The 12,260-nt window shown below is 46.2% G+C and overlaps 1 protein-coding gene across 1 annotated transcript in view; it reads right to left on the reverse strand.

Moving 5' to 3' along the window:
- The window catches only part of LOC125427905 (rho GTPase-activating protein 4-like), a 62,441-nt gene that overhangs the window by 797 nt on the left and 49,384 nt on the right, over nucleotides 1–12,260 (reverse strand). The window contains exons 6-10 of the mRNA XM_048487472.1: nucleotides 11,216–11,344; nucleotides 8,270–8,491; nucleotides 5,725–5,826; nucleotides 1,888–2,122; nucleotides 1,194–1,354 (exon numbers count right to left, since the gene is read on the reverse strand). Of these exons, the coding sequence (XP_048343429.1) occupies nucleotides 1,194–1,354; nucleotides 1,888–2,122; nucleotides 5,725–5,826; nucleotides 8,270–8,491; nucleotides 11,216–11,344 (849 nt within the window). The remainder of the gene's footprint in view (nucleotides 1–1,193; nucleotides 1,355–1,887; nucleotides 2,123–5,724; nucleotides 5,827–8,269; nucleotides 8,492–11,215; nucleotides 11,345–12,260) is intronic.

Consider the following 12,260-nt stretch of genomic DNA (forward strand, 5'->3'; position numbering starts at 1 on the left):
CTTCCCTTTTTCTCCAGTTTTAATGGGCTGTCATGAGTGTGGGATGTATTGTGGCAAGTGTCACTGAAAGTCCAAGAACATGAGATTCTTTAGTAAATCGGCAAAAAAAAAAAAATTCTTCTACCGTCCTGTCGAACAACTCTGACATTCTGAGTCTAATAAACAAACTTCAGTTGGGAAAGAATGGGACAAAGATCTATACATAAATAAGGTATAATTCTAACCACTGATCAGCCTCTTCTTTTATTACTTAAATCCCAACAATCTCTAGAGCTGAGACAGCAGAGGGCATTTATGAGGCAGGATTGCATATATGCCAGTTCTCTCCAGCATGGTGCTGTAACTTCACTGGGTGCCCCCCAAAATTTTCAGAAGGTGGGTGGAGCCCCCTCTATGATGCGGCTGGCCTCCACCAGGGCCAGGGCTTTCATGGCCCTGGCCCCTGCCTGGTGGAATGCTCTCCCTCCAGCTGTCCGGGCCCTGCGGGACCTCAATGAGTTCCGCAGGGCCTGTAAGACTGAGCTTTTCCACCGGGCCTTTGGGGAGACCAGCCGCTGATGTGGGTGCCCGAAACAAACATGCTGAGAAACACTCTAGACCCACTGTCCCTCTCTTAAGAGGAGGTTTTAATAGTCGGATGCCATCTATTTTAAAACTTAAATAAGGTTTGATATGGAATGCTGCATTTTAAGTCTTAATTTATTTTTATCTTGTTTTATTTTCTGTTTGTTAGTGTTGAGGGCGGTATAAAAATGCAACAATAAATAAAATAAATAAATTGTAAATCAGGGCTTGCTGTTGGTTGGATGAGAGTGGCATACTCTAGTCTGGAGAACCGGGTTTGATTCTCTGCTCCTCCAGATGAACGGTGGACTCTATAATCTGGAGAACCGGGTTTGATTCCCCGTTCCTCCACATAAGTGGTGGCTGGTTGAGAGTGGCAGACTCTAATCCGGTGGTGGCGAACCTTTGGCACTCCAGATGTTATAGACTACAATTCCCATCAGCCCCTACCAGCATGGCCAATTGGCCATGCTGGTAGGGGCTGATGGGAATTGTAGTCCATAACATCTGGAGCGCCAAAGATTCGCCACCATGGGTTTAGAGTGTACCAGTTCATATACTAAGACAGTCAACCTGATTCCTGCAAGGGAGGAGGTCGGCAGACACGACATTTGTGAATGCTCGGTCACCCACGATCCCTGCTGCCTAGCACACAGCACGTGAATAGTGGAAGCGGCTGAGTGCCACGGCCACCAAAGGAACACGTCACGACCAGCTGCACCCGCTGCCAGAACTATCAAGGACAGCACACAGGCGGTGCAGACAGCTGCCATTACAGGCAGTGGGTGAGCTTGGGCATAAATGGGAAACAGGCACATGGGCACACATGGGGGCACACAGCTAAGTGGGCAGAAAGGAAGAGCTGAAAGTGGGTAAAGGAGGATTACTCTCTGCCCATTCACACACACACACTACACACGGGATAAATCTACAAAAGACATGCTGCAATTTCTAGCAGTCTTACACAAGACCAATTGGAGGACACTTTTTAAACCCCTGAGACGTCTGAACCCAGCTGAATTGAGCTTACTTCAGCCACACAAGTTTTGTTCATGCTCACAGTCTGAATTGGCAGGCCAAAGTTGGGTCAGGAGGGTATCTGCCCCAGATCAAACCGAGGGGACTTCCGACTTTCCCTTTTCCTCGCAGCCGAACTTTTCCATGCTGATGGTCCTGTCAGCTTACGGTGCACTAGTGACTGTCGTGGCGTTCTGTGGGCTGGGTCCCAGAGGTGGACCTTTGAGCGACAGGCCTGCATGTTGGCCAGATTCCCTCCTGGCCCCAAACCTGGCCAGCTGATTGCGGCTGTGTAATGTTATCTACAAAGGGTGTCTCCGATGCTACCATTCCACCAGGACCGTACCATAATGTAGAAGCTCTCCGTCTCCTGCTGGTTGGCCCGGCGCTTTGCCAGCGCTTGCTTCCCGCCGGCATCGGAGCCGGTGGACTTAAGCGACTCCGTGGACTGGCAGCCTTGGAAGGCGTCGAGCATCTCTGGCTCCTCTGCTGCCAACAGGTCTAGCAGGCTTTGCAGAGTGGCCCTGAGGGTTTTGTTGACCTGTGGAGGAAGAGCAAACTCTATAGCAGGGTTCCTAAACCTGGTGCCTGTGAAAACCCCTCTCCCGTTTTCCCAAAACGTTAAAAAAACCCACAGTCTTTGGCGCTGTGGCGCCCCAAGGTTGAAGGTAGATAGGAGAGAGCCACCTGGCTTCCTACCCCATGAGATGACTGATGTACCGTATATACTCGCGTATAAGTCGACCCGCATATAAGTCGAGGCACCTAATTTTACCACAAAAAAATGGGAAAACTTATTGACTCGCGTCTAAGTCGAGGGTGGGAAATGCAGCAGCTGCTGGTAAATTTCAAAAATAAAAATAGATACCAATAAAATTAAATCAATCGAGGCATCAGTAGGTTAAATGTTTTTGAATATTTTGAATATTTATTTCAAAGAAAAACAGTAAAGAAAGTGGAAAAGAGGGTCAACAAGAACAATATGGTATCAACAATAACTTTAAAAGTACAAAAACCTTAGTTCAATCAGCAACCAAGCTACAACACAAGAGTTAAAGTCCTCCAAAACTGGATTCCTCATCATCATCTGTATGTCCAAATGTAACCCAACTTAGATTTTAAGAGGGATATTATCAGAAATGGAAAATCTACTATTAGCTTCCATTGTAAACAATGGGGGATGGGGCACCCCCTTTGGGGGTCAATAACTTTGGATCCCCTGACCCAAACTTCACCAAACCTGGCTGGTATCATAAAGAGACTCTCTTGATGAGACCAGCCAGGTTTGAAATGAGGACTGGATCAGAAGAATCCCAAAGTTATGGACCCTCAAAAGGGTAGCCCCATCTACTAATAGCTCCCATTGAAAACAATGGGGAATGGGGCACCTCCCTTGGGGGTCCATAACTTTGGACCCCCTGAACCAAAGTTTACCAAACTTGTCTGGTACCATCAGGAGTGTCTTCTGAGGGTACCCTGAAATTTTGGTGCTGCTAGCATAAAAACTGTGCCCCCTGCTGGTCGGCAAAGTAAAAACACACAAAAAATTTTAATGACTCGCATATAAGTCGAGGGGAGCTTTTTCAGCATTAAAAATGTGCTGAAAAATTCGACTTATACATGAGTATATACGGTAATTCTTTTCTCATGGAAACAAAGTACCAGGGGAAGCCTAGTTGTCTACAAGCGAGTGAAGCCATAAAGTAAAGATCCAGGAAAGAATGCACAGATGGCTGTGGTTACATATAGCAGGTTGGTTACATATATCTCTAAAGCAGCATTGATTTGTTTATCTTAAGTAGTTACACAGAATTGGGAATGCATCTCAATCACATAGATCATACCCCCTGACACTCCCACCCAAACTTGGTCCTTCTATGCAATTAATCCATTGATCACAAGTCATATCCTTTGGCCCTTTCCGCACAACCAAAATAAAATGTTTTGAGGCAGGAAATAAAACGTTTCCTTTGAAGAGTTCCAAATAGTTTTCAGTCCAAGAGGTTTTATTTCCAGCCTCAAAACGTGTTATAGGCATCCTCTAATTCTTTTTGTGCAACTGTTTTCAAAATGCTTTTCACTTGCTATGTGGTGGTCTTTAAAATGTTTCCCACCACTCTCTGCAGTCCCCGTACATCCTCCACATGGAGTTTGGCAGTGGGGCAAGCCCGGCTGGCCAACATTCAACTATGCCTCTGCCCCGAACTCCATGGGGTGCAGTTGTGGGGGGCAGGTGACTCTGCATAGAGCCCCCCATGCAGAGGCGTTCCTCCCATTGGGCAAAGTGGGCAGCTGCCCAGGGCGCCACCTTGTGGTGGGCAACAAAATTACAGGTTCGTTTGTGGGGGATTTTGTATTTTCAGTGTTATTTCCATTTTTGGCCTGCAGGGGGTGCAGATTTTAGGCTAGCAGCACCAAAATTTCAGGGATTTTTTGGGAGACTCTCCTGACAATATGACCCAGGTTTGGTGAGGTTTGGTTTAGGGAATCCAAAGTTATGGACTTCCAAAGGGAGTGCCCCCATCCCCCATTGTTTCCAATGGGAGCTAATAGGAGATGGGGGCTACACCTTTGAGGGTCCATAACTTTGGACCCCCTGAACCAAACTTCACCAAACTCTAGATATCCTCAGGAGAGTCTCATGGCGGCCTCTCTGAAAGAATGTTGGTGGTGCTGATATCTTAATAATTGCCTGCCCCTGACAACAAGGCACCCCCTAAATTTCTCCAGATTAGAAAACTTTTAAAATCCACTCCCTTCCTGCCAATGCTTGTTTTTTTTCTTTCTTTCTTTTATTCTCTCCCTGCCTAATAAAGCTTGTTGGTGTTGTTGTCATTGTATTTATCATTGTTGTTGTTGTTGTTGTTGTTGTTGTTGTTGTTGTTGTCATTATTATTAAATCCACCCCCTTCGGCATGGATTTAAAGGGAGAATCTGAAGTCCCCAGTTTTAACATTGAAAGGGGTGCTGTTTCAGGGTGGGGGAGAATCTACCCCAAAATAGCATCACTTTCAATGTTATTTAAACTGGGGACCCCAGATTCTCCCTTTAAGGTGGATTTAAAAGAAGAATCTGGGATCCCTAGTTTAAACACCATTGAAAATGATGCTGTTTGGGGGTGGATTCCAGCATCACTTGTTTAAACTAGGGAGCCCAGATTCTCCTTTTAAATCCACCTTAAAGGGAGAATCTGGGGTCCCCAGTTTAAAGAACATTGAAAGTGATGCCGTTTCCCCCAATTGGGAGGAGGGGGACTGGATACAACATCATAAAATGTTTTCATAGCCGTAATAAAACATTTTGAAAGCATTTTGAAAATGTTTTCCGAAAATTATTTCTGCTGTGTGTGGCATGGCCCATTGCTGTGTTCAGATTTGTGAGTTGGGGCATGTTCTATAATGTGAGGGTGAATTTGAAACGACCTGGTGGAAAAAAATCATTGTTTGGTCATGGTGGGAGAGGGTGGCCCCCCATGGGGGGGCATCAAACTCAGGTTTTGCCCAGGGCTCCAGTTTGCTTAGGTACACCTCTGCCCCCATGTGACCCTCAGATGTGGCACCCCCCTTGATACAGCACTGCCTGGAATGCAGAGAAGGGACATAAGCGTTCTCCACTGATGCCATTCTTGCCATCTCAAACAGCGCCGAGGAGTCATCCTTTGCTCCTCTGAGAAACGTGTGTCTAGCTGTCCTCACACGCAACTTTCTAAATGGGGTAAATGACAGCTGCTGTGAGCCATTTCAGTTTGTGAAAACAGCATGCCTGCGGGGGAAGGCGGGAAAGGCCCTTATCCATGTGCCTTTCTCTAACGCAGCCCCACACAACATGCAGGAGGCAGGATATTCCTGACACTTGCCTGATGCGAAGCCTCCACGATCAATCCATCTCTCTCTTTCTCTGCACACAGAAAACCGGCAGGCTGGAACTAAGGCTACGCTAATACGTTTTCTACAGAGAGGCACTCCATCTTTGGGATCCTACCTGCCGACACCAGTTTAACCTCACCCCACGCTGTCCCCGCTCAGAGCAACTCATGCGCCAAACTCTTCCAGCTGGCTGAAAGAGCTCCAACTCACTTCTCGGGGATTTCTAGGCGAAAAGATTTGTGGGGAAGGAAGGGGGCTTTGCTAAGCTGTCACCCACCTCATCAGTCTCCAGAGTTATGGCGTTGAGGCGAGACTGGATATGCTGGAAGCGGGAGACGAGTTCGTTTCTCAGGGGGCCTTCGGCTCGGACGGTGGACACCTGAAAGGATACGACAGGAGTTGAAAAGAGGGGACGAAGCACCAGGAACCAGTGGAGAGTATGGAGGAGCTGTGGCTGAGTGGGAGAGCCTCTGCTTGGCATACAGGAGGCCCCCGGTTCAATCCCCAGCAGCTCCAGTTAACAGGTCCAGGCAGTAGTTGTGTGGCCAGAAAACGCTTTGCGCGAGGAACAGGAGAGCTGCCATGGTCTGAACGGGCTGGGTTGATCAGCAGATGCGGTGGATAGGCTTGATTCAGCATAACTGTTTCATGCTTATCTGGTGAGGGTGATGCCTCAGGGGTACACACTTGAGCATCCAAAAAGCCTGCAATCTCCAGTTAAAAAGGCCAGGCCATCCGTGATGCGAAAGACCTTCGCCAGAAATGCTGCAGAGAAGAAGAGGAGTTTGGATTTATATCCCCCCTTTCTCTCCTACAGGAGACTCAAAGGGGCTTACAATCTCCTTGCCCTTCCCCCCTCGCAACAAACACCCTGTGAGGTAGGTGGGGCTGAGAGAGCTCCGAGAAGCTGTGACTAGCCCGTTGGTCACTTTGGCGTGTGTAGGAGTGTACTGGCCAACCTGGGTGCTGAATGGCCTCCGCAGCTCCTGGGGCGGCAGGGCTGGGAATCGGCCAGGACCTCGGAATGGAGCCACCATGACTCAGCCTCATACGGCACTGCCTGACTGAATGGTGTTTCGTACCACACCCTTGCATAGGTGAGCAGATTCCCACTTTGCCCCCAAACCTGGGGACCTGGTCTAAATCTCCTTCTGGCAGTTTGACTGATTCGAGATTTAGATTCACATATATGTGATACAGGTCGCCAATGCAAACAACAGGCTTTATGGAAAGGATTAACGAATAGGATCAGGCTTAAGACAAAGGACGAGCAGGTGCAATAAAATAACAAGAAACAGCATACGCTTACAGACATGAAGGCAAGCAGGATCTTGCTTACAGACAAGAAGGCAAGCAGGACACAACATCTTCAAATCAGCGTATATAACAAAGCACCGGGAGGCATGCTAAGATGGTAGTCCATGGCCAGCTTGGGAGGTGTGAGACGCATTGTGCAGTGCATGGCAAAACGTGGGCAGCAGCAGTGGTTATAGATGAACTCTAGAGGAAACTGAGGCATTTGAAACGCAGCTAGGGAAAGTAGAGCCCGGGACGAAATCTGGGGTTTTGCTTTACCATATCAGAGCGGCCACCCTCACCCATCAGGATAAACATCGTTTTTTGCCCCAGGAATAATATCAAAGTGCCTTCACATGTCCGGGCATTAGGGCTGCCCTAGTTAGAAACAACATTGAAAGTGATGCTATTTTTTTGAAGGGGGGAAATCCACCCTGAAACAGCATCACTTTTCATGTTGTTTAAACTAGAGAGCCCAGATTCTCCTTTTAAATCCACCTTAAAGGGAGACTTGGGGCTCCCTAGTTTAAACAACACTGAAAGAAATGCTGTTTGAGGGACGGGGATCCACCCTGGAACAGCATGATTTTCAATGTTGTTTAAACTAGGCAGCCCAGATTCACCTTAAAGGGAGACTCTGGGCTCCCTGGTTTAAACAACATTGAAAGTGATGCTGTTTCAGGGTAGATTCTCCACACACCCCTCAAACAGCATCACTTTCAATGTTGGTTGTGGGTTTTCCAGGCTGCATGGCCCTGGGCTGGTAGATCTTGTTCCTAACGTTTCGCCTGCATCTGTGGCTGGCATCTTCAGAGGTGTATCACAGAAGGAAGTCTGTTATACACTGTGTCCAGTGTATGCTATGTAGCAGTTCTTAATTTAGTGGCCCTAATTCCTTCTTGACCTTTAGGTACTTAATTCATGGTTTGGGCTGAGTTCCCCCCCCCCCCTTTTTCTTTGTTGATGCCTCTGAAGATACCACCATAGAGGTGGGCAAAACATCCAGTGGAGCAAAAACTACCAGATCAGCAGTGGCGTAGTGCTTAAGAGCAGGTGCATTCTAATCTGGAGGAACCGGATTTGATTCCCCGCTCTGCCACCTGAGCTGTGGAGGCTTATCTGGGGGATTCAGATTAGCCTGTGCACTCCCACACACACGCCAGCTGGGTGACCTTGGGCTAGTCACAGCTTCTCGGAGCTCTCTCAGCCCCACCTACCTCACAGGGTGTTTGTTCTGAGGGGGGAAGGGCAAGGAGATTGTAAGCCCCTTTGAGTCTCCTACAGGAGAGAAAGGGATCCAAAATCCAAACTCTTCTTCTTCTTCTTCTTCTTCTTCCTCATCATGGCCACAACAGCCAAATAAGCTATCACTTTAAATTCATGACATGGCCAAACACTGATGATTAAACCCTCAGGCTAATTAAAACAGGTGTGGCCACTTCTCTGGACAACAATACCAACCTTGGCGGAGAGGTGGCACGAAGGACAGATTTGACGACGAGCCAAGTACGAGCCACTCCTCTTACCTCGTCTCCTTCATGCGGCTGGTAATCAAAGCACAGCGGAGGGCAATAGGCGGCGGGGTTGGCCTCCATCAAGCGGGACTTATCCCCCAGGGGGTCCAAAGCATCCACAGCCCCTTCGACGGTGCAGAGGCCCTGCTGCCAAGACGCCTGGGCCCGGGACTCTGCCGCCAGATACGTCTTCAGCACTTTGCCCAGAGAAAGGTGGAAGCCAAGATCGAAACACTAAGGAACCAGGAGAGAGGGAGATAAGACACGGCACGGGTTCAAGCCACGGTGCCTCCGTACACCCCCAACCACCTCCATCGCTATCCCAACCAGAACTTTCTATCAGTTCTGCTGACTACCACTTCTGTTAGAGAATCCTGCACCTTTAACAGCCGCTGCACGGCATGGAGAAACGTGGTTCCAGCACAACATCATCCCTGTGAGGTAAAGCTTTCCCTGCCGAATCTCTCCCTGCCGTGCATCTGTTAAAGGCAGAGGAGCTCCTCCCGGAAAAGAAATGTAATAAATTTTTTGAAATGTAAAGATGAATTTAAGAAACTGTATCTCGATTGGCAATGTTAGTTTAAATGAAATAAGACTAAGGCCCCTTCCGCACAAGCAAAATAATGCGTTTTCAAACCACTTTCACAACTGTTTGCAAGTGGATTTTGCCATTCCGCACAGCTTCAAAGAGCACTGAAAGCAGTTTGAAAGTGCATTATTCTGCATGTGCGGAATGACCCTATAAGACAATAGTATAAGAAAATTTATTTACTTTATTATAATTATGAGTGAATCAAAAAAAATCTATTAATTGAAAATGGTATAATATTACCGGTAAGTTCAAGGACCAGGATAAGGTTAATAGAAATTAGAATGTGTAAATTATATAAAGCAAAAGAAGCTAAAGCTAAGTGGAAGTCTCACAATCTATCTTCTTCCTTCTTCCTTTTTTTATTCTTTCTTTCCCCTCTCCCTTTTCCTTCTATCTGATCTTTGCCCTTATTGCTTCCTCTTTCTCATTATTGAATTCTTATGATTATCTTTTTATATAAGGATATTCCATATTGATATAGCAAATATGTACAAATAATATAGCTATTCTAAGAACATAGGTATTAGGATAGCCACAAGATATTCTGCAAGAGAATTGTAATTTGGTATTAGTATGTTCGTTGTATTGTTGATTTTGTACTATTGCATTGTTTTTAACGATTATGAAAAATTAATAAAAAAATTCTATTTAAAAAAGAAAAGAAGCCCACTGTGGAAACACAGCGCCTGAGGATATCGGGAAGGTGCTGCAGGCAAAATGAAAACGAATGGCAGCAAAACTAGATTGCGGGGAAAGCCCGTTCAAGATCAGGAATCTAGGGTAGATTTTCAAAGTTGGGAATCCAAGAATAATGCAGGGAAGTTGCAGGCAGAGTCCCTGAGAGAATATAAGCCACGCCCACAGGGCTTGTGATTGGGCAATACCACCCACTCTCGGCGTTTCCAGCTCATTTGCAGAAACTCCCAGTTTGTTTTTTCCAGGGTTTTAATCCTCTGCATGTTCTAAAATGAAGAAAAGCAGTTTTTCCGCACTTCCGCAGGCTGCTGCTAGATTCTGTCCTAAGACGATGCTTTAAAAGGGGCTTGGACAGATTTATGGAGGAGAAGTCGATCTATGGCTACCAATCTTGATCCTCTTTGATCTGAGATTGCAAATGCCTTAACAGTCCAGGTGCTCGGGAGCATCAGCTGCAGAAGGCCATTGCTTTCACATCCTGCAGGTGAGCTCCCAAAGGCACCTGGTGGGCCACTGCGAGTAGCAGAAAGCTGGACTAGATGGACTCCGGTCTGATCCAGCTGGCTTGTTCTTATGTTCTTATGATGCTCCACCTCTTGGCCCTCTTTGTCACTTCTGACATTATGAGAGAAAGGGGGCACAGCAAAGGGCTGGTCTGCTCTCGAGTGGGGTCTCTGATATTCTTAAACTAGTCTAAACACTCAATTCCTCTCTCGTGAGAATATGGGAAACTGTGGTCCTGTGAAGATGGCTGAAGACCTCTAACACAACTCCCAATGTTCTAAAACTATAGTTTCATTGATTATTCCCAGGATTCTTCAGGAGCAGCCATGACAGGTACATGGATGTAAAATCAATATGAGGTTGCCCTGTATATACACACCTCGGCTTGCTAACCTCCCACTGGGGAGCCTGTCACTGCTCCAAGCAGAGGCAAGAGAAAAATTAGAAGAAAGAACTCCAGCAATGTTGCTGACATTCCTACAATATTTTCAGGTGCAACTCTATGGTAAAACCATATAGAGTTTCTGGCAATTCCTAGAGCTACCCTTTGCACTTCCAGGTTGTCCCTGGAAGAGACATAGCAACATCGTGACCACCATTTCCATGCCCTTACCCCCCAGCCCTCCCACTATTATTATTATTATTATTATTATTATTATTATTATTATTATTATTATTATTATTATTATTATTATTATTATTATTATTATTATATTATTATTATTATTATTATTATTATTATTATTATTATTATTATTATTATTATTATTATTATTATTAATTAGATTTTTATACTGCCCTATCCCCAGGCTCCGGGCGGTGTACAACAATAAACATAATATAACATAAAATGGCTAAATCTTTAAAAGCAGCGATAAAACAGTAAAAGCTAGATCTCATAAATACAATATAAAAATACTAGCATAAAAATAAAGGGCGTCCAGCAGCTCCATATTCAAAATCCTCTTCCCAAGAGGAAGGAATGGCAGGTCCCGTTGAATGACAAACGGCCCAGATGTAGCGGGCCATGAAAGGGGCTCATCCTGGCAATCCTAACTAGACGTGGCATCAAGCATAAGAGATCGCCGGGGAGATAATCACACTGACTGTGCTGCATTGCCCTTAAGCTTTCTCTCTGTTAATGGGAGAAGGGATGATGGACTCACGTCCAGCAGGTCATTAACATCCCGCACGTAATAATTGCTGGTGGCAGCGTTGGCAGCATGCAAGCTCAGCAGGTAGTCGTTCCGGGCCTTGGCGCACTTCAGCTTGCTCTCCAGGAACTTCGACTGCCTCTGCCGGGATTACAGAACAGAGAGGATCAAGGTACCAACTTCCAAGTGACATCTCGGGGGCACAACAGTGAGGGTGTTGACGCAGTGTCCGAGCTCCACTGACTCTAAGCCACCAGAAGCACATGAAATGACCAGCATTACTTCCTGGTCTATACCACCATTGGTCCACCACCAAACCTCAGGGGCTTGAGGTGAATCCAGCCCACAGCAGTGTGGGCCCAGCAACTGATAGGGGTGGGAGGAACAGACCTACAAGTGAATCAGCCCTCAAATAACCCGCTCCTCCCCGAGCTTCCCCCCGCTAGATTCCTAGAGATGATATTTTCTAACGAGATTTGGAGCCAATCCCCCCACTGGCTCATCCCAATTTTGCAATTTTGTGCTACAAATCTTCAACATGAGAGTATTCAGTTTTGTACTATCTTTGGGGAGGGTTATGGTTTAGTCCGATTTACCACCCCCACCCCCAGCCAACATCTTTCTCGTATAAATGTTCTACCCTCCCATGAACTTCTCTTACTGTTGCATCTTACTGTTTGCATAAACTGATGCGCAAAAAAAAGCACAAGACAGCTGCAGATTGGTCAGTAGGAGTTCTTTGTACTGAGTGGGGGCCAATTTGAAAGGGCGGCTTTGCGCTTTCTGTTGCTTGTTATTGCAAGAGAGAATGGGAAAAGAAACAATTAACAGGTGCTCTTTCCTTCTGAAATCGAGTATTTCTTTTTATTTTCACGTGTCCCACATTCTCAAAGTGCCTTCAATATTGCTAAAAGACATCAATCAAACAAGAAATTATTGAATTGCCGAAATTCTGAATATTCGGCTATTGCCCCAGAATATGTATTTTAAAAAAAAAAACTTACACACCCCAAGGACAGACGATGAGCCCAATTTACCACCACCACCACCACCACCA

The sequence above is a fragment of the Sphaerodactylus townsendi genome, linkage group LG03 (genome assembly GCF_021028975.2).
Source record: "Sphaerodactylus townsendi isolate TG3544 linkage group LG03, MPM_Stown_v2.3, whole genome shotgun sequence".
Lineage (NCBI taxonomy): Eukaryota > Metazoa > Chordata > Lepidosauria > Squamata > Sphaerodactylidae > Sphaerodactylus > Sphaerodactylus townsendi.